This window comes from Apodemus sylvaticus, chromosome 1, assembly GCF_947179515.1.
Source record: "Apodemus sylvaticus chromosome 1, mApoSyl1.1, whole genome shotgun sequence".
In the NCBI taxonomy this organism is placed as follows: domain Eukaryota; kingdom Metazoa; phylum Chordata; class Mammalia; order Rodentia; family Muridae; genus Apodemus; species Apodemus sylvaticus.
The window spans coordinates 191,524,631-191,548,437 of record NC_067472.1 but is presented as its reverse complement, the minus strand read 5'-3'; the positions used below and the strand labels follow the sequence as shown (position 1 = coordinate 191,548,437).

General features: G+C 46.3%; 1 protein-coding gene and 1 pseudogene across 1 annotated transcript in view; one reads left to right on the top strand and one right to left on the bottom strand.

Annotated features, from left to right (window-relative positions):
• Ptprh (protein tyrosine phosphatase receptor type H) overlaps positions 1-8,923 on the bottom strand; it is a 40,688-nt gene extending 31,765 nt beyond the window's left edge. Inside the window, exons 1-3 of the mRNA XM_052159371.1 lie at positions 8,914-8,923; positions 8,523-8,789; positions 2,261-2,527 (exon numbers count right to left, since the gene is read on the bottom strand). Of these exons, the coding sequence (XP_052015331.1) occupies positions 2,261-2,527; positions 8,523-8,789; positions 8,914-8,923 (544 nt within the window). The remainder of the gene's footprint in view (positions 1-2,260; positions 2,528-8,522; positions 8,790-8,913) is intronic.
• A 406-nt stretch (positions 8,924-9,329) lies between these two features.
• Positions 9,330-14,840, top strand: LOC127666380 (MAPK-interacting and spindle-stabilizing protein-like; annotated as a pseudogene).
• The last annotated feature ends 8,967 nt before the right edge of the window (positions 14,841-23,807 follow it).

Here is a 23,807-nt window from a genome sequence, read left to right as displayed (position 1 = left end):
GATACAAAGGAATCTTCTATCAAGAAAGCAAAGAAAGAAAAAGCAAATAATTTAAAACAAGCATTCATACAAACACACACACACATATACACACACACATATATATATTTATATAATTTAAATATCATCGAATCTACATCTGTGATAGATCAATCACCTAACAGCTACCATCAATGTATGATCTATACTCTATGCCATTTATGCATGTATCTATTGAGTATGTATACATGTATGAATGGATGTAAGCAAAAAATGTATTACTTATGTAAGCATATATATTCCCTCAAACACTGTTTTATTGCTTTGGAGAATAAGGGTTGCATGCAGCAATGAGATGTTCTAGAGCTTTCAAGATTCTCTGATACAAGTACTGGGAGACACAACTGAATTGGAAGGGGGCACCTCCAGAACCCAAATGCAATAGAAATTTTGAGAACTCTCTGAGGACCACCGTAGCTAAGACTCCGAGTGATGGGAGATCTGGAGTCTTAACCAGCTAACTCTTGTGACCAGGTAAGACTCAAAGTGAGGGACTCAGACACCAACCCAGACAAAATCTCTTCTTTGTGCAATTGATCCTTGCTAGCAGATGTGCTGGGGTCAAGGTGGCCCAGAAATTGTGGGAGTGACTAAGGAATGTCTGGTCCAGGTTGAGACCCAAGCCATGATTGGGAGCCCATCCCTGACACTGCCATGAGACCCCGAGGCTGGTGAGCCCAGTGGTCAGGGAGACAAAATGATCCCTATGATATTCTGCCATACTCGTAGATTGGCAGCTAAAGCAGTTGTCTTGAGAGGCTTCAACCAGCAACTGATGGAAACAGATGCAGAGACCCACAGCCAAACATTAGGTGGGGCTCTGGGAAGACTGTGGAAGATGGAAGGAAGAATTGTAGGATCAAGAAGGACCAAGGACACCACAAGGAAACACCCCACAGAGTCATCGCACCAAGAATCAAAGGGGCTCTCAAGACCAGAGAACCAGGGAACCCACAGAGGACTGACCTAGGCCCTCTATGTCGGTCAAGCTTGTGTAGCCTGATCTGTTCCTGGGATTCCTAACTGTTGGAGCAGGGGCCATCTCTGACTCTTTTGACTGCTTTAGGGACCCTTTACTCCTACTGGGTTGCTGCCAGCCTCAAGATGAGGTGAGGTGTCTAGTCTCACTGCAACTTGACATGCCATGCTTGGCTGATATGCATGAGAGGCCTGCTGTTTTCTGAAGAGAAACAGGGGAGGAGATGGGAGAGGGAAAAGAATGTGAAGGACTGGAAGGGAAAGACTCGGGGAAACTGCAGTCTGAATGGACAGAGAGAGGAAGAGAGAGGAAGATGGACAGGGAGGGAGGTAGAGGAAGAGGGAGAGAACATCAATGTATCAATGTATGTATATAAAAATCTCTCACGAAGAGCAATGTCAGCCGGGCTGTGGTGGCGTACACCTTTAATCCCAGCACTTAGGAGGCAGAGGCAGGTGAATTTCTGAGTTTGAGGCCAGCCTGTTGTACAGAGTGAGTTCCAGGACAGCCAGGGCTACACAGAGAAACCCTGTCTGGGGGTCAGGGGGGAAAGCAATGTCACCTTTCTCTTCCTCTTTGTTAGAGTGTCTCAGAGAAAACGGAAGTTGAAATCTGTGTCTTCATTTCTATTTCCCCAGCTTCTCCTGGCAGCTCCCAACCACCCTCTGTCATGTTCCATTAACCACAAAGGCATCAGGGAGCAGAGGGGAGGCTGGAGAGATGGGTCAGCAGGGAAGAGCATTTACTACTCTTCAGGAGACCCACATTTCAGATCCCAGCACTCCAGGGTGGCCACAACTGTCTGTTAAATTCTGAGAAGTCATATGCTCTCTCCTGGACCCCAGGACACTTCAGGCACCTGTGTCCTTGCACACATGCAGGCAAAGCACTCAACCCTTAAATAAAAGTAGATACATTCCCTTTAAAACAGTCCAGTCTTCTGGAACAAGCAGGGCCCAGAACAAGCAGGGCCTGAGAGAGAGGGAGAAAGGGAAGGGGGACAAATAAAAAAATAAGTGTAAAACAATCAAAAAAAATTAAAAAAAAAAAAGAGTAAACCTTTCCAGTCTGGTGTGATAGTGCACACCTGTAATCCAGACAACCAGGAAGTGCTAGCAGGAGATCTGTGAGCTCCAGGCCACCATGAGCTCCATCCTCAGAACACATTAACAGAGGGGAAGATAGAGGGGACAGGGAAGAGACAGGGTAGGGGACATGGAGGGAAAGGGTGTCTGCTCTCACCTGTGGCGTTAGTGATGGTCACCCTGTCACTATTGATCCCATTCTTCTCCACCCACACAGAGCATTCATAGAGAGACTCAGGATCAAGTCCATCCACAGTGACCTTGGTGTCTGGTGTATTCTGGGGCCCATTTTGACCACCATCTCTACTGCACTGGGCCCAGTAGGTGAGGTCCTGCAGGGAGGAGTTCTCAGGAGGATCCCAGCTCAGGCTGATGGAGATGTTGCTCTGACCTTCGACCTTCAGTTCTCTCACTGGGTTTGGAGCTGGAATGGGAACAGAAAGGGAAATCAGGTGTTGGTCCTGGTCCCCTATTTTCTTTCTCTTCAGAATCCATAGACCCAGTGGCAGAGGAGGGACGACTCACACCTAGAAAGTCCACCATGGAGGCACAGTTTGCCTTTGAGCTCTTAGCATGTGGCTGGTTGTCACTAGACTGTGCTGAGACTTAGTGCTGGGAAAATTTACCAGTGCATAAATACTGTCAGACCTAGAAAGGCATGGTGGCTCATGTCTGTAAATCTAGTACTCAGAAAACTGAGGCAGGAGGATTTCCACACACTTGAAGCAAACATGGGATACAAAGGAATTTCCTATCAAGAAAGCAAAGAAAGAAAAAGCAAACACATTAAAACAAATGAACATTCTGTATATTTCTTTGGCGAATATGGGTTGCATGCAGCAATGAGATGTTCTAGAACTTTCAAGAATCTCTGATACAAGTAGCGGGAGACCCAACTCAATTGGGACAGGGGGCATCTCCAGAACCCAATGCAATGGAAACTTCCAGAAATCTTTGCAGGTCTTCCTAGCTAAGACTCCCAGGAATGGAAGATTTGGGATCTGAACCAACTATGTCCTGTAACCAGACCATACTTCAAGTGGCGGGTCTCAGATACCAACCCCAACAAAACCTCTAATATGTGCAGTTGGTCCTGTCTATCAGATATGATGAGGCCAAGGTGGCCGAGAAATTGTGAGAGTGGCCAACCAGTGACTATTCTAGCTTGACATTCAGGCCATAAGGGTGAACCTTTCCCTCAGGCTTCTTAAAAGTATAGGCCTATTCGACCCAGACCTCAGAGAGAAAATGATTTCTAATGATGTTCTTCTATACACCGAGACTGGTGCCTTGTCCATCGTCACTAGAGAGAGAGAGAGGATTCCTCTAGAAACTGATGGAAACAGATGCAAAACCCCATTGCCAAGTAGTGGAGCTTGGGGAATCCTGTGGAAGAAGAAGAGGAAGGAATGTAGGACCCTGAGGAGGCAAGGACACCACAAGAAAACAGTCCACAGAGTCCACTAACAGGACTCAAAGGGGCTCACAGATTTGGAATGACAACCAGAAAGCCTGCAACAGACTCACCAAGGTCCTCTGCATGCATCTTAATAGCTGCACAATTTGTCTTCTTTTTGACTCAGTGGGAGCAGGGACCGACTCTCATTCTTTTGCCTCTGTCAGGGATCCTTCCCTCTTACTGGGCTGTCTCTTCCTACCTCAATACAAGGAGCGGTGCCACGCCTACCAGCTCAGGTCTTGGGGGATGAGATAAGAAGACGGCATAGGTTCAAAGACAGCCTGAGCTACATAGTGAATTACAGCCTGGCTGGGAATATGGAGTCACACCCACTCTCAAGTGGATGCGCACAAGCACATATATACTATGTCAATAAATAAAGATGTAATTTTTTAAAGGTACTGATCCACAGAGAAAACACTTGAAAACCAACTTTGCCCTCCACACAAACCTACACACGAACACACACATAAATACACACATATAGGAACTCCTCCAGACCGGTGGCACGGGTTCCTTCTCGTCTGTCTGGTGCTGGTGCCCTGAGCAGAACTTGAGTGCAAACACTGTAGCCAGTCCCACAACACCCAGAAGAAGCGCCACTCCCAGGCACTCTAACACACCCAAGATCACAGGATCACAGGATCACAGGATCACAGGATCACAGGATCACAGGAGCTTGGTCACACCAGGATCTCAGGATCCCAGGATCCCAGAATCACAGGATCACAGAGACAGCTTGACTCTGAGGATTTCTGACACAACCAGGATCACAGGAAGGACAGGCTCCAGTCAGATATAGCGAGGGCAGGTAGCACTAGAGATAACCAGATGGTGGGAGGCAAGCGTAAGAACATAAGCAACAGAAACCAAGGTTACTTGGCATCATCAGAACCCAATTCTTCCACCAGAGCAAGACCTGGATACACCATCAAATCAGAAAAGCAAGATTCAGATCTAAAATCACTTCTCATGATGATGACAGATGACTTTATGAAGGACATAAACAACTCCCTTAAAGAAATACAGGAGAACACAGGTAAACAGCTGGAAGCCCTTAGAGAAGAAACACAAAAATCCCCTAAAGTCGGGCAGTGGTGGTGCATGCCCAAAACATCCAGGAAATTCAGGACACAATGAGAAGACCAAACCTTAGGATAATAGGTATAGAAGAGAGTGAAGAACTTAAGGGACCAGTAAATATTATCAACAAAATTATAGAAGAAAATGTCCCTAACCTAAAGAAAGAGATGCCCCACGCCAGGCGGTGGTGGCACACGCCTGTAATCCCAGTACTCAGGAGGCAGAAGCAGGCGGATTTCTGAGTTCGAGGCCAGCCTGGTCTACAGAGTGAGTCCCAGGACAGCCAGAGCTACACAGAGAAACCCTGTCTCAAAGAACCAAAAAAGAAAGAAAGAAAGAAAGAAAGAAAGAAAGAAAGAAAGAAAGAAAGAAAGAAAGAAAGAAAGAAAGAAAGAAAGAAAGAAAGAAAGAAAGAAAGAGAGAGAGAGAGAGAGAAAGAAAAGAAAGGAAAGGAAAAGAAAGGAAAGGAAAGGAATGGAAAGGAAAAGAAAAGAAAAGAAAAGAAAAGAAAAGAAAAGAAAAGAAAAGAAAAGAAAAGAAAAGAAAAGAAAAGAAAAGAGAGAGTTGCCCATGAACATACAAGAAACCTACAGAACTCTAAACAGACTGGACCAGAAAAGAAATTCCTCCCATCACATAATAATCAAAACACCAAATGCACTAAACAAAGAAAGAATATTAAAAAACAGTAAAGGAAAAAGGTCAAGTAACATAAAGGCAGGCCTATCAGAATTACACTTCTCACTAGAGACTATGAAAGCTAAAAGATCCTGGGCAGATGTCATACAGACCCTAAGAGAACACAAATGCCAACCCAGGCTACTCTACCCAGCGAAAGTCCCAATTACCATAGACAGAGAAAACAAGATATTCCGTGACAAAAACAAAATTACACAATATCTTTCTACAAACCTAACCCTTCAAAGGATAATAGATGGAAAACACCAACACAAGGAGGGAAACTACACTTTAGAAAAAGCAAGAAAGTAATCTTTCAACAAACCCACACAAACATAATTCCACCTCTAACAACAAAAATAACAGGAAGTAACAATCACTTTTCCTTAATATCTCTTAATATGAAAATTAATATTACCAACATATCCTAATTGATTGAAATTCAAAACTATGAGGAATTAGAAATTTGTTGGCTGTCACCCAGTGGTCTCTCTAATTTAGTAATTGGAGCGATATGTCCAATTTTTTGTTGTTGTTTTTTGGGTTTGTTTTTTTTTATTTGTTTTTTTTCTCGAGACAGGGTTTATCTGTATAGTCCTGGCTGTCCTGGAACTCACTCTGTAGACCAGGCTGGCCTCGAACTCAGAAGTCCGCCTGCCTCTGCCTCCCAGAGTGCTGGCATTACAGGCGTGTACCACCACCGCCCACTTCAATATGTCCAATATTGTACAATCCATATATACTTTCTGCTTGTTTGTACGTGACAGTGTCATGCTGTGTACCACAGAATGGTCTTGAAATCATGCTTCTCCCATCTCAGCCTCTCTATTAATAGGATTGTTTATTTGATGTGGGTACACTATGCTATGGTTTTCAGAACAGCTTACATATTGCAAAATTACTTGTACAGCCAAAAGAAACATAGACAATTAATTTGGGAGGTGGCTTGTAAGAGAACAACAAAGAGTGAGACTGAATGGTTTGCTTGATATTTATAATTATTGTATCGATTTTGAAGAAGATGACCTTATAAGTTACTCTTTTTCTGAAATGAATGCTTTTCAAAATTATCACAGCCAATGAACCAGAATCTCACCCTCTCCTAATGTCTGTGCCACCCTCCAAGCAGAACCATTGTTCATTGAAACAGTTGATGAATGACTTCATGGACAGACCATCTTAATATACACACTTTTACATTCTTAAATGAATGTAACCTGTTCCCAGTGGGCTGAGAAAGATGACTCAAGTCACTCAAGTCAAATAGCTTTGACCATAGCAGGAAATCTGTATCCAAACAATTGTGCCTACAGTTCATTCCTTGGTGCAGCAGAACTGTCAACTCTTAGCTTAGCTACTATGGAGGTAAAATCCTTCGGTGATGTGAGGGACATTGAAGTACAGCCTTATTACAATGAACTCCAATGTCTAAAACTTGTTCTTATTTTGGGTTTCTACCACAGTAAGAGTCAAGATTTTAAGCTCTACTAAAAACAAAACAAACAAACAAAAAGACTATCATTTTATGTCCATTTAATAACATGTCCATCATTTTTATGATTGGTATAAAATATATATTGTGTTGAATATAATAAAAAAATTAAAATTAAAATTAGAAAAAATTTAAAAAATTAAAATGATGCTTGGTCAATGAGGTATTAAAGCACCTCCAGGCATTCATATACAAGAACATGCTTTACTGACAGCCAGACCTAATAATCATTTAGTATTAATTTTAGCAACATTAAATTATTTATGCTGTTAGAAGTTGGTTTTGCCTTCTAATAATTATAGGTACGCTCTATGTCTTTATAAACGTAAAGATTCAGGAGGTTTACAACATTACCAAGGTTAAAAACCACTGGCTTAAATATGTTTAGCTTTGGTTTTGCTAGTGATAATAAGCTACAGACTTTTTATGAACTAAATCATATGGGAAACTGTTATGTTCTATAATTAGATACAATATAAAGATCAGAAAAGTTCCCAGTTTCTTTATGGACTATGTTTATGTATTCAAAGGTTTTGCTTTAATGCTGAGAAACACACACACACACACACACACACACACACACACATACACACTCTCATATACTACACAGATATACACATACAAACATAAGTAAGTCACCAGATATGGTGATGTGCACCTTTAATCCCAGCACTAGGGAAGAAGTTGGTGAGTTCAAAGCCAGCCTAGTCTGAGTTCCCGGACAGTCAAGACTACACCAAGAAACACTTCTTGGAAAAATAAATACATAAATATGCACATACATGCATGCATACATACATACATACATACATACATACATACATACATATGAGTCTGGATTTGGCCATGCAGACGCCCACACAGCTCCAGGTACCAAGTGGCAGTAAGTGCATTGACTGGTACCAAGGACTTCATGGCCCTCAACTGAAGGGAGGGGTGTGAAGTGCTGTCTTGGGGCCATGACATGACAGGGGCACTCATGACCTCCCAGTCATTGTGCTCATAGGGATAAAGCCAACACAAGATTGATGGCCTGAATAGTCAGTTAGTACTCATGAGACCCTGCCTAGGGGAGAAAGTGACAGTCCAGGGCTTCCGAGGTAGAAGTCACTGTCTTTAGTGACATAGCCACCTGTTCCAGTGGATATTTCTATATCCATGGTCAGGTCATGGGGTAAAATCAAAAGAAAAGGCCACACTGTTGTCACTCTGAACCCCTGTTCTTAGATTACTCTGTGTTTGGGGCCTGAATAAGTGGGAAATCAGCTGGTCCTGTTGGTTGTATTTCTGTAAATCACGGTCCCGTGCCACCACCCCAGTGGTGGGTGTTGGATGGCTGAGACTTGACAGTCTCAGGGAGACGTACGTTTTGTGTGATGTGTGAGTGCTTGGTATACAGCCAGTGGCAACCCATGGAGATGGAAAATATTTTTATGAGATTAAAAATGCCAATTTTGTGCTCTATGCTCATAATAAAGAAAGGAGCCCACTTTTAGAACCCTTGGGCTACATGAACTGTGGTGCCCCCCCACACACACACACCTGTATCCCTTTTGTTACATTTGATGTGAATGATAAAAGCCAGGAATTCACGTGTATGAATTTCAGTCCATTTCTCTTGGATCGTGGAATCTGCCACCCTAAGAGACTGTCAGCTCTTAAACCCATCTCTTCAAAAGAAAGAATCCAAGAGAGTCTGTCTCTCACCTGTGCTGGCCGTGAGCGTCTGAGGGGAGCCGCTGACTCCATCTTTCTCTGCCCACACGGAAAATTCGTAGGAAGAAGCAGGAGTAAGCCTCTCCACTGTGACACTGGTATCGGTTGTGTTTCGAGTATTATTGCCGCCACCATCTCCGGGCCACTGGACCCAGTAGGTCAAGTTCTGAGGGTCAGTGGCTTCAGGAACCTCCCACCTCAGGGTGATGGAGGTGTTGTTCTGAGTCTCTGCCCTCAGGTTTCTCACTGGGTTTAGATCTGAGAATTAGAGAGGAGCTTCCAAATTAGATAAACATAGATCATCCTTTATTCTCCCCACCACCGCCCTGTGCTCCCCACCCCCCAGCCCCAAGCTAAGAAACTACCCTTGTCCCCCGCCCACCGTAGACCATCAGACTCAGAGAAACTGGGGTCTCATCTTTTATCAAGGACAATGATTAAAGGTAGAGCTACTCACCAGTTGCCCTGACCACAGAACCACCATACAAACCCTAGAGAGAACCATGTAGGCAGAAATTAGCTGAGGTGAGAGTGGGGAGGCGGAGCTAACAGGACTGACTGAGACTCTCTTGATCTCTGACCTTCCCTTCAACCTTGACCAAGGAGAAGAGTGTGGGACTGGGGGATGATAAAGGTCAATCCCAACACTGGTGCTCAGCTGGGAGGACGGTCACCCAAGGCAGAAGTGGAATGCCGGGAAAGCTGGAGCCAACTTTGGTTCCCTGATAAGGGCCAGAGATAAAACGAGCAGTTTCAGTTTCTGAAAAATATAACCAGAGGCATTGGGGGAACGAAGAAATGGACCAAGATGGGGGGGAGGGGGCTCAAGAGGAAAAGAAAAATGGCCTGAAGGAGGTAGGCCAGAGCCGGACACTTTGGGTTTGTGGAAAGAGAGTGAGGGCTTGGCCTCTGGGTCTGAGGGAGGGGTCTGGGCTGTGCATATGAGCGGCCTGGTCCCGGGTTTCCTCTCAAACCAGCCACCACTACACTAAAGCTTGTCTGTGTTCCACCAAACGCAGAGCTTCCTTCCTTCTCCAAGTAATGGTCTTCCCTGGCTTCTTCAAGTCCCTGGCTGAGAGGCCTTCCTCCCACATCTCTGGGAATGTGGATTCTAGCCTTTTCTCCTCTTCCTCCCTCCCTTCCTCCCTCGGATGCCAGCTCAGCCCTGGGCAGAGGAGAACTTACCAAAAGCAACAAGCTGCCCCAAACCCCATAGTTCCCACCAGCTTTGGCCATGTGTCCCAGGACTGTGCAGGGGACCCAGGAGTCCCAGCTCTGAAACATCTACTCGTTGGACTTTCGACTTAAGATTTTCCTTTTGCCAGCCCATTGGTGAGGCCAGAGGCTGAGGCTGGAGTGGGCGGAGGAGGAAGTAGGAGCTGTGAGGTTGAGAACCCAGTTGGGCCCTGCCCCTGTCCTTACTCTCTTCCCTTTCTCAGTCTCCCGCACAGACATCCCGGACATCTTCTCTTGTCCTGTCTGGGATCCTCAGTGCTTCCCTCACCCCATTTTGTACCACGGAAGCTGCTTCTCCACTCAGCTACCTGAGGATCCCCTAGCTGGACAGAGGTCAGCTCCCACTGTGTGTGAGTGCATCATGCAGATTTCAAAGGCCCAAAGGAAGTAGAGCCAAATGTCCATCTGGCTGTCCTGTCTTAGGGGATGGGGACACCTCATAGCCAGCCCATAGCCAGGTGCGGTGACTCACACCTGCAGTACTTGAGAGAGAGTAAGCTGAGACAGCCAGGATTCCTATTAATTGCAAGCTAGTCTGGGCTACAGAATTAGCTCCTGTCTTAAACACACATACAGACACATATACACATTTACACACATGTGCACACACATATATACACATATACACATATATGCACACACATATCCACATGTATATATACATATTTTGCACACATAAATGCATATGCATGTACACACACACACACACACACACACACACACACACACACGCACACAAGTACCCTGGAAGCTGTATCTCATGTCTCACTGGAGGGCTTGGATTGTTTAATTTTCCGGCCTCCCATGGGCCTTTGCAGCTCACTCAGGCGAGTCTTGCATGTTCCTCATCCTCTGGTCTTTGTATATTTTGTCTGCAGCCCAGGTGCAGCCTCCCAGTGACTTCCAGCCTCACTCCTGTTCCTTCACAGAGATTCAGCTCAGACACAGCCCACACAAGGCAGCCCTGAGTTATAATCTATCCTGTCAGACTATTTACATTTACATATCTACCTTGTCACAGGGCATTTCTGTGACCTTAGAAGGGTGACTTCAACCCGCAGTGACTCAGATTTCTCCTCTATGAAAAATAGTCACAGCTACCCGTAACAAGGCCATGAAGAATGAGAAAGATGGTTGTCTGAGAAACCTTACCAGGGTGTGGTGTTTCATGCTTGTTATAGCTGCATTTAAGGAGCTGAGGCAGAAGGACAGTAAATTCCATATCGAAGCAGGGTGTGTAATCACACCTGTCATCCCAACATTGAGGAAGACCAAGCGTCCGAGGCCAGCCTGGGCTATGTATGACCCTGACTGTGTACCCCAGCTGGCTCGAACTCTCCATGATCTTCTCTGAACTTTCTCTCTTCCTTCCTCTACCTCCAGGGAGCTGGGATTATAAGCAACTGTAACCAAGGGCCTTTCCACCCACACCCCAGTTCCTGAACTTATCATTTATTTATGAAGGAATGCCTACATCATTTGCTAGGCTTGGTTCCTGACAAGTTTGTAATTTATATTAACCCATTTGTATTATTTTATGTCTGCCACATGGCTGGTTACCTCTCCTCAGTTTCATATGCCTGAGTCTGGATGGGGAATCTTCCCGCACTCGACTCTTTCCCAGAGTTCCTCTGTCTCTCTAGCTGCCCCACCTTCTACTCCTTCCAAGCTGGCCATTGGCTTTTTATTAACAGGTTGCTTCCACACAGTAGATTACCCCTATAAGCAACCACCAGGATTTCTGGTTTATATTGTGCTAGAGATCAAACCCAGGGCCTTGTGCACACTGGGCAAGCAGCTACCTAACAGAATTTTATTCCCTGATATAATTTTTATTTTGAGACAGGATCTCAATTTGTAGCTCTATGTGGCCTGGAACTCACTATGTAGACTAGGCTGGCCTCGAACTCACAAAGATCTACACTTGCCTCTGCCTCATTGTTTTTTCCCCTAGAGCGTTGGGAATGAAGGTGCGCCACGCCACGCCACTCCATGCCACGGCACGCCAGGCTGTTGTATTTCTTGGGACTTCATCTCAGATATCTCAGGATGGCCTTGAAAGATCATGAGTTCCTGATCGACCTCCCTCCAGGTGCCACAGTGACAGGAGTCGACACTGTCTTTTCTGACCTCATCTCAGAAAGCACACGCCTGCCCACCAACGAACGCCTTTCCCTCTCCAGCACCGGAAGGAATCGCTTTAAAATGTAAGAGGCAAGAAGAGTCACGGGTGCCCACGTTGGATAGTGTCACCCATGATGACATATTGGTTCACAAAGCCTCCCTTTAACCAAGGAGTGTTACAAAGGGGAAGGGTGGAGAGGGAACTACCTTATTGCCCTCGAGCTGAAAACATCTCAGCCTTTGACCTTGTTCCTGACTCACAGGACGATCAGAGCAAGCTCACAGGGTCATAATCAAGAGTTGCCCTTTGGCCTCCCAGGTCAGCCTTCACTTGCCAACCGCCACCTCCACTCTACTCCTTCCCAACTCCCCTCTCTTCTGCATCTCCTAGGATGTGAGGATACAGTTATCTGCATACTGAACCCATCAGGGCATTCCTGAATGTGCCACCGTTAAAACCATAGGAACTTGGGGGGCGGGGCAGAAAAGGGGAAATCATTTGAAATGTAAATAAAAAATATATCGAATTAAAAAAAAAACCATAGGAACTTTTTAGTTCTGTAATTCTGGAGGAAGGGTCTGGTTGAAAACTTTCACTACAAAGTGCCTACGGTGGGATATACTTCTAATCCCAAGGGGTGGGAAGCAGAAGGAGTTTGAGGCCAGCCTGATCTACATAGTGTTAAGGCTAACCTCAACTGCATAAAGAAACCCTGTCTCTACAGGGGGAAAAAAGGAAAACCTGATGTACATCCCTTTAATCCCAGCACTCCAGAGGTCAAGGCAGGTGAAGCCAGCCTGGTGCATATAGCCAGTTTCAGTCCAGCGTAGGCTATATGGTGAGGACCTGTCTCAAAAAATAAAAAAGGAATTTATTATTGCAGTACATGCAAGCCTACCGCTGTAATCTCACCTCTTGAGAGCCTGAACTGTACCTCAAAGAATGTTTTTGATTTTTTGTTTAGTTTTGTTTGCTTTTGTTTGGTTTTGGTTTTTTGTTTTTGTGTTTTGAGTTTCTCTGTGTAGTCCTGGCTATCTGTCCTGGAATTCACTCTGTAGACCAGGCTGGCCTCGAACTCAGAGATCCACCTGCCTCTGCCTCCCAAGTGCTGGGATTTAAGGCATGTGCCACCACCTCCCGGCAAGAATGTTTTTTCACTACCTAGGTATGTGATCTACTTTTATGATAATGAGTGTGCCTGTGAACCACTGTGGAGAGGACAGAGCTTGACCCGAGTTATCCTCCTGCACTTCCTGCACTGCTCTCCAACATATAGACTTTTCTTGCTTTCTTGCTTTTTTCAAGACAAGGTTTCTCTGTGTAGCCCTGGCTGTACTGGAACTCACTCTGTAGACCAGGCTGCCATTGAGGCTCAGAGGACTGACTGCAGCTTACAGATGGAGATTTTTTTATAGCATTGTCCTTTTGTTTCCCTGGTACTAGGGTTGTACCCTGGGGCCTCTCACACACTTGTCAAACACTCTACTGAAGAGAGACAATGCTCTATGAGGCTGAGGATGGCCTTGAATTCCTGCTCCTTCTGCCCCGGTTTAGTTACTTTTTTGTTCCTGTGATAAGACACCATGACCAAGGCAACTCAGAGAAGAGAGTTTACTGGAGCTTACACTACAGATGGTGAGCCCAGGACCATCACAGCGAAGAGTCTGGCAGCAGGCAGCCATGGAACTGGAACAGTAGCTGTTGGTATTCTGTCTAAGCTCCACCCCACACCTACCTGGCAATAGCCAGGTATGCCCCGCCCTATAGATCTAGCCCACTATAAAAGGGGCTACTTGCCCCTCCTCTCCCCCCCACTCTCCCACATCCTACTCTCACCTCTCTGCCCCTTGGGCTCTCTTCCCCTACCCCCTCTCTCCACGTGGTCATGGCCGGCCTCCACTCCACTTCTCTTCTCTCTCTCTCACCTCCTCTGTAACTCCCATCCTCTACCCTGAATAAACGCTATTCTATACCATGCCTCTGTGTGTGGTCCCTCAGGGGGAAGAGGTGCCTGGACAAGGGCCCGCCTGGGCACCCCCTTGCCCCACACTGCCATGCCACACTCCCTTAACCCCCGGTCCTCTCTTTTTAAGCCCCTTCAGTAGCTGAGAGTTTATATCCTCTATCCTGACCTACAAACATGAGATCCAGCAGATCTCCATTGCCTGTCTCTCTGGACTCATAGCCTCCACTGTGCCACACCTAGGACTTGGATCCTGCTGGGAAGATATCAGATGAATTTTCATTGGCAGATGTGCTGCCTGTAGAGCCCTCTGCCAAACTGCCTGCTGTGACCAAGCTGGCCAGGCTCAGCCCGTGCAGTATCCAAGTGCTCCACCTGCAATGCCATCTGGACTCCCGCCGACTAGTGCAGCACCCTCTACTGTGCCTTTTGGACCAGTACCAACAGGAATGTATCCCTCCATGCCTCCAACCAGACCACCCCCCAGGACCCTTTCCTCCTTGGGACCATCATGTTCCCCACCTGGTGTTCCTTACGGGTCTTCTGTGCCAGGCCCTGGCCTCACAGAACCATATGCTACACCAAATATGCTCATTCCAGAGCTACCTAGGCCATAGGGCACACCCAAAGACCCAGCTGCAGCTGGTACTTTAGGTCCACGGGGATCCATCTCTTCTGGACCCTGGGCACCAGGAATTGCAGGGCAGCATCTTAATATGCCGTGTCGATCTCCAGGGCCATATCCCACTGTTCCTCCTCCAGCGTCAGGAGCACCGCCTGTTCTGTGTTCTGTTCTGTGCCACCGGGAGCCTGGAGACCTCCAGCGCCATATGCTGTCCCTACAGGGTTATACTCCATGCCAAGACCCCATCCTACTCTGAATAATCCTTACCAAGTGCCTTCAGGACCTGTGGCGCATCACTTTTTGAAGTACACGTATATACACATGAAAGCATATATAATGGCTGGTTTCGCTGTTGGTTGAGGGCATTAGTGAAAGAACTTTTGCATCCTAGTCCCTGCTTCATGTGTTTGGATACGTAGAACATCTCGTGGGTACAGTCAGATAAAATGTAGGATCGAATCGTTCAAGTGTGGTTAATGTGATTATGTGTATTGAATACATTTGATAACATTTGTTTAAAGCATAGATATGCCCTCAAAATCTAAAATAACATGGATTATTGTTGTTAGAACCTACAACTTAATTGACGAAGTCAAGTGCTTCTTATAATCACCCCCATAGAACTAAGAACGATCAATTAACTGAAATGTGACTCCTCAACATTGTGAGCTCCTCCTACCTACACAAAGCTGGTCCTCTTACTATATTTATCTACATAACTCTGTGTGTGTGTGTGTGTGTGTGTGTGGTGTGCTAAGTTTAATTTAACCATTATATCCAATTCTTCCAGATAGCATAAAGTTCCTATCAAAATTGCATCACGATCTAGGGACAGATTATGCTCTGACAGCACCCCAGAAGAACGTTGGCACCAAAGGCACATAGGAGTTTTACGGCTTGCGGTGGTAGTCAGACGGCCCATGCAGAGTCCAGCCTCAGGAAGAAGTAAGGAAAACGGGTGAGATGAGTGAGGCAGCCGCTGCTGGGCTGTCACTGCCTCGGGTCCTCCGCCCACCCAACCATCTGAGCAGCAGGGCCAACACGCTGCTGTCACATGCCTATCCTAGGAGCTCAATGCAGTCTGAGAGAAACTTTTTGTTGTTTTGGCAGAACTGGCTATAATGGTTGAATCAAACTTACTAATACAAGTATGTCACTAAAATATAAAAAGAGGCCCCAGCTGTATAGGTAGAGGGATCCTTTACCCCCCGGAGGATTTGTCATCTAGGGTATGTTTGAGGTTCTTCCATTGGTTTCTATATTGGAGGCCATCCTATTAGGAGGTTACCTTCCTGAAGTAAGAACTTCTTTTGGACACCCATAAAGATTGCTGATTCTCCCCTGGGAGCTCCTTGGATATGGAACCTGACCCGCCAGCCTGAGCATCTGAGCCTGGAATGTATTGTCACTGCCCTGCCTACCGACATAACTTTAAACCAATAATTATCAGTTGCCAAGTTCATCAGCCAGCATTGGGTTTTGTTGTTCTTTGTGGGGTTATTGGTGTTCTTCTTAGTAGAACTTAACACTTCCATTAAAGCCTTGTTTTTTAGGACTTTACAACTGAATGATCGGGAGTTACTGGGTCTCTTATTATTTAATGCAAGAGTGGACATCAAAGGAATACCAGGTTTTCTTGTTTTGTTTTTCAGAACACTCTTGTTTTCTAAAGAGTAGGGTGTTTCTGGGTTCAGGGAAGAATCAAGAAAAGCTAAAATAAAATGATAAACAGTAGCCAAATGAGGAAAATAATCTGGAAGGGGTTTTTTGGTTTTGTTTTAACCAAAGAATAATCCTACTTTCAGAACAAGCAGTGTAGGCTATGACTGGTCTACTGAAAAGACAGATTGTCAATAAGTGTTTGGTCTTTTTTTTTTTTTTTTTTTTAAGTGTTTGGTCTTAAAGGAGTCCAAATTATAGAGTTTGTTGACATGGCCTCACAATAATCCTTAAATAAGTACAATAAAGATAGTTGAGAAGATAACCAAGTGGACAGTCATCCATCAAAGGATGGGCATTAACCACATTGGGGGGGCAGTAGTTGTTGGGGTTCTGTCTAAGCTCCACCCCACACCTACCTGGCAATAGCCAGGTATGCCCCGCCCCAGAGATCTGGCCGACTATAAGAGGGGCTATTTGCCCCTCCTCTCTCTCTTTGCTCTCTGCTCTCCCACACTCTCTCACCTCTCTGCCCCTGGGGCTCTTCCCCCCACTCCACGTGGTCATGGCCGGCCTCCACTCTCTCTATTCTCTCTCTCTCTCTCTCTCTCTCTCTCTCTCTCTCTCTCTCTCCCTCTCTCTACCACTAACTCCCATTCCCTAGTCTGAATAAACTCTATTCTATACCATGTCTGTGTGTGTGTGGTCCCTCAGGGGCAGAGGTGCCCAGGCAAGGGCCCGCCTGAACACCTTCCCCCACGCCACCTAGCTACACTCACCTAACCCCCTATTCTCCCCCCTTTTAAGCCCTTTCATCTTGGTGCCTAGTCCTCCTAAATACTTTATGGTGTCTTTTTGTGGAGGACAGAGCTGAGGCTTCCTTGTCATTTGTTAGTCTAAGGAAGGCCTTTAAACACCAACCTCTGTGCAACCAGGTGTCCTTCACAGGGGACTCAGAGGCAGTAAACATGGCCCTCCCTTTGCAGTGCTTTGCCTCACACTTCCCACTGGTGCCCATGTCTGCTCGTAAGCAAACACACATGGATCTGAGTTCTACGTACCTCTCGTAAGAGGTCCACTTGTATTGGTTTTGATGTCAGGGAGTCTTTATTGCCAAACACCCTGTAAGTGTCTTTAACAGACATGCCAACTTTCAATCTAGGTGTCTAAGTGGAGACAACCAATCTGCTTAAAATATAAGGTAAAGAATTAGAAGCAAAACAAAATTAACTTGCAAATTAGTAACTTTCAGACACAAAAGTGGCTTTGAGAATCAACAGAGAGACTGTTGTTTCAGGTAAACACCAGATAAGCTGACTGATAAAGTTTTTTGTTTTTTTTTTTAAACCATCCTTAGTGATTGGAATCGTACTTACTAGAACACCCAGGATCTGTGTCCACTTGATGAACCAATCTTTCTGGCAGCCATCGAGCTCCATCTTTTTGTGAAAAAAATGCAAACAGACCCTCTTCCCCCATTAAAACAGGGTCTGGACCATTCCATGTATTAGTTGAAGGGTCGCACCACTTAACCAAGGCATAAGAATTGGAAGTGACTGGATTGCAGTGAGTCACTGGTCTGGTTCGCTGTGTCGAGTTCCTGTTAACACCATCAGTATTGGATCCTCAACAGAACACCTCCCTATTGACCTGTTGTTGCCTGTGTCACAGAGATCCTACAGCTCCGGGTCAGCAGGGATGGCCCTTTCACATGCTCCGACAGTTCCAAGATGATGTGGGTTTTTGCGGATGCCAACTCAATGCCCTGGATCTGGGCCTGAGTGGTAACTGAGTTCTCCCATGTCCACACCGCCAGAACACTCCAGTACTGCTCTGACTAGGCTTCCTCAGTGGCACCCAGGGCAGCTTCTGTGCTCCGGAGCTCAGAGCCCACCCTCCCACGTGATGCAGCCACTGAGAGACAGGGCCAGCTCTCCACGCTCACATCCCTAGACCAGCTCTCTAGATTCTGTCAGGTATCAAGGGGTGGGATGGAAGGTGACTGAGGGTATCTATCAGCCCTGTGTTCAAACCACCTTGTGTCAGACAAGCTGTGTGGCCAACTGTCCCAAGCTCACCCCCTCAGGCTGGCTCACCCTCACCCACGCTACCAGGACCAGCTTTTGCTGTGCTGCCCAGGTGAGGTGCAGGGCCCTCTCTCCTGAGTGTTGCAGCTGGTGAGGGGTAGGGCCAGCTCACCCGCTCTCAGGACCCCATATCCAGCTCTCTCAACTGCCACAGTAAGGAATTGGGGGACTCGGAGGGACAATTGCACCACACCGCCTCACAGGGCTAGCTCTGCACAACCCCTGTATGTCTCTGTGATCCCAGATGGTTACCCAGACTAGGCATGTCTTCATAGTCTCCAGTGGTAATATAGGTCACGGACACAGATGCTGATGCCTGCAGCTGCACAACCACATATCCCAGACATGGCCCTCGGTGGCAGCAAGGGCTGGGACTTCACCACAGACTCAGGTGGTAGGACTGGCTACTCACAAGAGACTACTCCTCTCTACCTCCCGTCTCCAGTTCCATCTCTCTTCATAATGCTCAAACTGTTCTGCTTCTCTTTCTCTCTCTTGAGTCCACCACACACTTGCACACTATACCGGCTCTCGGTGTGGGAGCCATGTGACTGGCAGGCCTGTGGGCGGCCTCTTTTGCCCTACCTACGTGCTATGGTGGCAAGCAGGTCTCTCGGTGTCTACAGCCCACCTCTACGGCATGGCAGCAGACAGGTCTATGGACACCTTCCTCCTGTGCTGCGTTCTGTGATGGCAGGTGGGACTCTATGAGTCTAGGGCCTGTTTTTGCCATGCAATGGTTTCTGGTCTTCTATCCCTGCCAGGACAGCCTGGCATGGTAATGCGTGGGTCTCCCTGGTTTCTTATTAATTACTGCTAAATTATTTTATTTATCATGTATGTATGTATGTATTTTTGTTTGGATATTTTCTTTATTTACATTTCAAATATTTCCCCTTTCCAGGTCTCCCCTTTGGAAACTCCCTACACTTTATGAGGGTGCTCCCCTACCCTCCCACCCACTCCTGTCTTCCCACCCTGGCATTCCCCTACACTAGGGCATCAAACACCCTCAGGCCTAAGAGCCTCTCCTCCCACTGATGGCCAACAAGGCCACATATGTGGTCTGCGCCATGGTCAGTTCCTGGGAGCTCCGGGGGCTCTGGCCTGTTGACACTGTTGCTTCCTCCATGGGACTACAAACCCCCTCAGCTCCTTCAGTCCCTTCTCCATCTCCTCCATCAGTGACCCCCCTCCATCTGGCAGAGCCCCCAGAGCCCCTCAGAAAACAGCCATGTCAGCATTCCATCATACTGCTAAATTCTTAACTTCATCTAGCCAGCATCAGTTGTTTCCATAAAACAAAGGTTCTACTTTAGTAGTTCTGGTATCGTGCTAATCATGACTGATTGTTCAGTACCAGCTAGCCAGAACCACAGAATCTTAAAATAGGGAACATTTCTGATGATCTTTAAACTTCCCTCTGAAGTTTCCCAAGCCAGGCCCCCGTCATCCGCATTGCTCTCGGAAATCTTATCTTCCACACTCCCACTCAGTGTCTTTTCTAGCTCAAAGTTCCAAACTACTTTCACAAACTTCCCCAAAACATGGTCAGGTCTGTCACAGCAATACCCCACTCCTGGTACCAACTTCTGTTTTAGTTAGGGTTTTTAGTTCTGCCACAAAAGACCATGACCAAAAAGCAAGTTGGGAGGAAAGGGTTTATTTGACTTCTACTTGTAGATCATAGTCCATCATTGTAGGAAGTCAGGACAGGAACTCAAGGAGGGTTGGAATCTGGAGGCAGAAGCTGATGCAGAGGCAATGGAGGGGTTCTGCTTACTGGCTTGTTTCCCGTAGCCTGATCAGCCTGCTTTCTTATAGACCCCAGAACCACCAGCCTAAGGATGGCACCACTCACAGTGGGCTGGGCCCTCCCTCATTGATCACTAATTGAGAAAATCTTAAAATTGGATCTCGTGGAGGCATTTCCTCAACCATGGATCCTTCCCTCTGATGATCTAACCTGTGTCAAGTTGACACACAAAACCAGCTAGTACACCCACCACTGGTGACACACTTCTTCCCACAAGGTCACATCTCCTAATACTTTCCAAACAGTTCCACTAACTAAGAACCAAGTATTCAAATACATGAGACCTTGGGGGCATCTTGGTTCAAACCACCACTGAGTGCCCACCTCCCAAGGGTTTTGTGCCTTCTAGGTGGGCATCTGCCAACTGACCTACATCCTCAGCCCTAACTTTCTCCCTCTAGGTACATGATTAATCTGTGCAGGAGATAATGGATCTTGGAAAATGGAATCGAAGGTAGATGTGAACTTTATAGGATGACACCTTAGAGACAGCTGGTATTCTCAGTAAGGGGTCTGCTTTCCCAGATAACACATACCCTGGAATTCAGTTTTTGGCTAATAAACCAGATGGAAGATGCATTTTGCCCCAGTTCCAATTGGCTCAAATAGCTGTCATCCATCCAACAGAGGTGGAGTCTGCAATGATTCCCTTGAGGATCTCCTGGGGCCTAGATCATTCTATCACCCACAAACATCACAATGGTTCCCCTCACACTTAGGTAGTGATATCTGCTTGGGGATAGACATAATACGGTTCAAGCTTGTTTGCTTATGCAATGTGAAAAACTGAACCATGGGCCTCCTGCATGCTAGGCCAGACTCTCCTGCGAAGCCATACACCCCAAGTTCTTCATTGAATGGACTCTGGTTAAGATGCTCAACCACAGGTCTATATCCCCATTTCTCTTTTACTTGATGTTTTTGTTCTGAGACAGGATCTCACTTTGTATTCCTGGCTGGCCTGGAACTCCCTATGTAGACCTGGCTGCCACTAATCCCAGAGAAATCCTGCCTCTGCCTCAGGAGTGCTGGGATTAAAGGTGTGCACCACCATATTCAAAAAGCAAGATTGTTGGTTCCTGAGGAATGACACAAAAGTTAATCCTCTCGCCTCTATACAAATGTGTGCACACACATGCAAATACAACACACACACACACACAGAGAGAGAGAGAGAGAGGGGGGGGGAGAGAGAGAGAGAGAGAGGAGGGAGAGAGAGAGAGAGAGAGAGAGAGAGAGAGAGAGAGAGAGAGAGAGAGAGAGAGAGATGTTGGGACTTCAGTATAGGCAGTGTAAAACTAGGAACTAGGAGAGGAAGCTGGTAATATGGACAGAAAATAGATTTTTAAAAAGCCTAGTCATTTGTACATTCAGTCATCAGACATTTATGGAGAAACCACTATCTTTCAGGCAAAGATAATGTTCTGTGTTGCAGGTTTGTGATCCCAGATAGTTGGTAAGCCTAGGTAGGGAATGACAAGTTTCAGGCTTGCCTGGGCAACTTAATGAGACTGTGTCTCAGAAGGTAAAAAGAGGACCAGTAAGATGACAGATGAGTGGGTGAAGGCACTTGCTGCCCAGCCTGATGTGAACTAACTCATTCTCCTGAATCCACACGGTGGCAGGTGAGACCAGACTCCTGAAAGTGATCCTCTATGTCCACACATGTGCCATAGTGTGCTTGTATTCCTGCACACACACACACACACACACACACACACACACACACACACACGCTACATAAAGAAATATAAGCCTGGCAACGGTGGCACAGACCTTGGCAAGTGGATCTCTGTGTAGCTGGTCTTTGCTGCTTTGTGGATTCTTCTTTTTCCCACCCTTAATTCCCGCCCCCCCCCCACCCCCTATCACTAGATAGAAGAAAAAGAAGGGCAGGGGGAGAAGAGAGAAATCCCTGAATCTATTTTCTTTCCTTTTGCTTCTTCTTTGAGTGCAACCACTAACAAACCACAAGCAACACTCCCTTGAACAACCAACCAACAACCCCACCACCACCTTACAGGGCCCTCTGAAAAGTCCCCAGAATTCCAAACAATCACAGAAACTACCTGCAGCTGGCAAAAAGCCTCTGCAGCCGCTGCGGTTGGCCTGAAGCAGCGCCCTGTCCCCACACACGGGGTTAAAATGAAAACTTTTTTTTTTTTTTGGTTCTTTTTTGGATTTTTAGATCTGGTTTTTTTGAGACAGGGTTTCTCTGTATAGCCCTGGCTGTCCTGGAACTCACTCTGTAGACCAGGCTGGCCTCGAACTCAGAAATCCGCCTGCCTCTGCCTCCCAAGTGCTGGGATGACAGGCGTGCGCTCATATTCTTCTTATTTATGTATTTTGTTTAACATACGAGTGCTCTGTCTGCATGGTCACCTGCATGCCAGAAGAGGGCACCAGATCCCTTTGAAGATGGTCCAGAGACAAGTGGTCAATGCCTTAGAGGGGCATCAAATGAAGGACTGCTATTGTAGATGTGATGGGTTGTATATGCTCGGCCCAGGGAATGACACTGTTAGAAGGTGTGGCCCTATTGGAGTGAGTGTGTCACTGTGGCTGTGGGCTTTAAGACCCTCATCCTTGCTGCCTGGAAGTGAGTTTTCCACTAGCAGCCTTCAGATGAAGATGTAGAACTCTGAGCTCCTCCTGCACCATGCCTGCCTGGACGCTGCCAAGCTCCTACCTTGATAATGGACTGAACCTCTGAACCTGTGAGCCAGCCACAATTAAATGTTGTCCTTATAGGAGTTGTCTTGGTCACGGTGTCTGCTCACAGCAGTCAACCCTAAGACAGATTCATTGAAAGTGGGATTAACATCCACATTTCAGCATTTGTGCAGGGTTGTGTGTATGTATGTGTGTGTGTGTTTGTGTGTGTGAATATGTATATGTGGTATGTGTGTTTATGCATGTGTGTGTTGTGTAAGTGTGTGTATGTGTATGTGTATGCATGTGTGGTGTGTGTGTGTATGCGTGTGTGAATATGTATATGTGGTATGTGTGTTTATGCATGTGTGTGTGTGGTGTGAGTGTGAGTGTGTGGTGTGTATGTGTGTGTGTGTGTGTGGAGTGTGAGTGTGTGGTGTGTGAGTATGTGGTGTGTATGTGTGTGTGGTGTGAATGTGTGTGTGATGTGTGTGTGTGGTATGAGTGTGTGTGTGTGTAGACAACCTCAGTTTTGGTTTTATTTTTATTGATTTTTTTTCAAGGCAGTGTCTATTTGGCCCTGGTTGTCTTGGAACTCACTGTGTAGACCACCCAGATGACTGATCTTGAACAAACAGAGATCCATGATGTACAATATAAAGGCTGTGTCTATAGCTAGGAAAGAACTGTACTATTAAGCCCCACCTCAGCCCCTCACTGGTAGATGCCAGAGCAGATGACTCTAGGCCCTCGGTGCTGGGTTCTAAGAGTACACACTACAGCTAAGCCATCTCTAGCCCTTTTACTTTTTAATTTTTTTTTAAAAAAAGACTATTTATTTATTGTATATTAGTACACTGTTGCTCTGTTCAGATACATCAGAAGAGGGCGTCAGATCCCATTACAGATGACTGTGAGTCACCATGTGGTTGCTGGGAATTAAACTCAGGACCTCTGGAAGAGCAGTCAGTGCTCTGAACTGCTGAGCCATCTCTTCAGCCCACTTTTAAATTTCTTAACTTTACTTTTGTGTACATGCTTGCCTGCATGTATGTGTGTACCACATGCATGCTGGGCAACTGAAGAGGTCAGAAAAGGGTGTGAGAGTCTCTG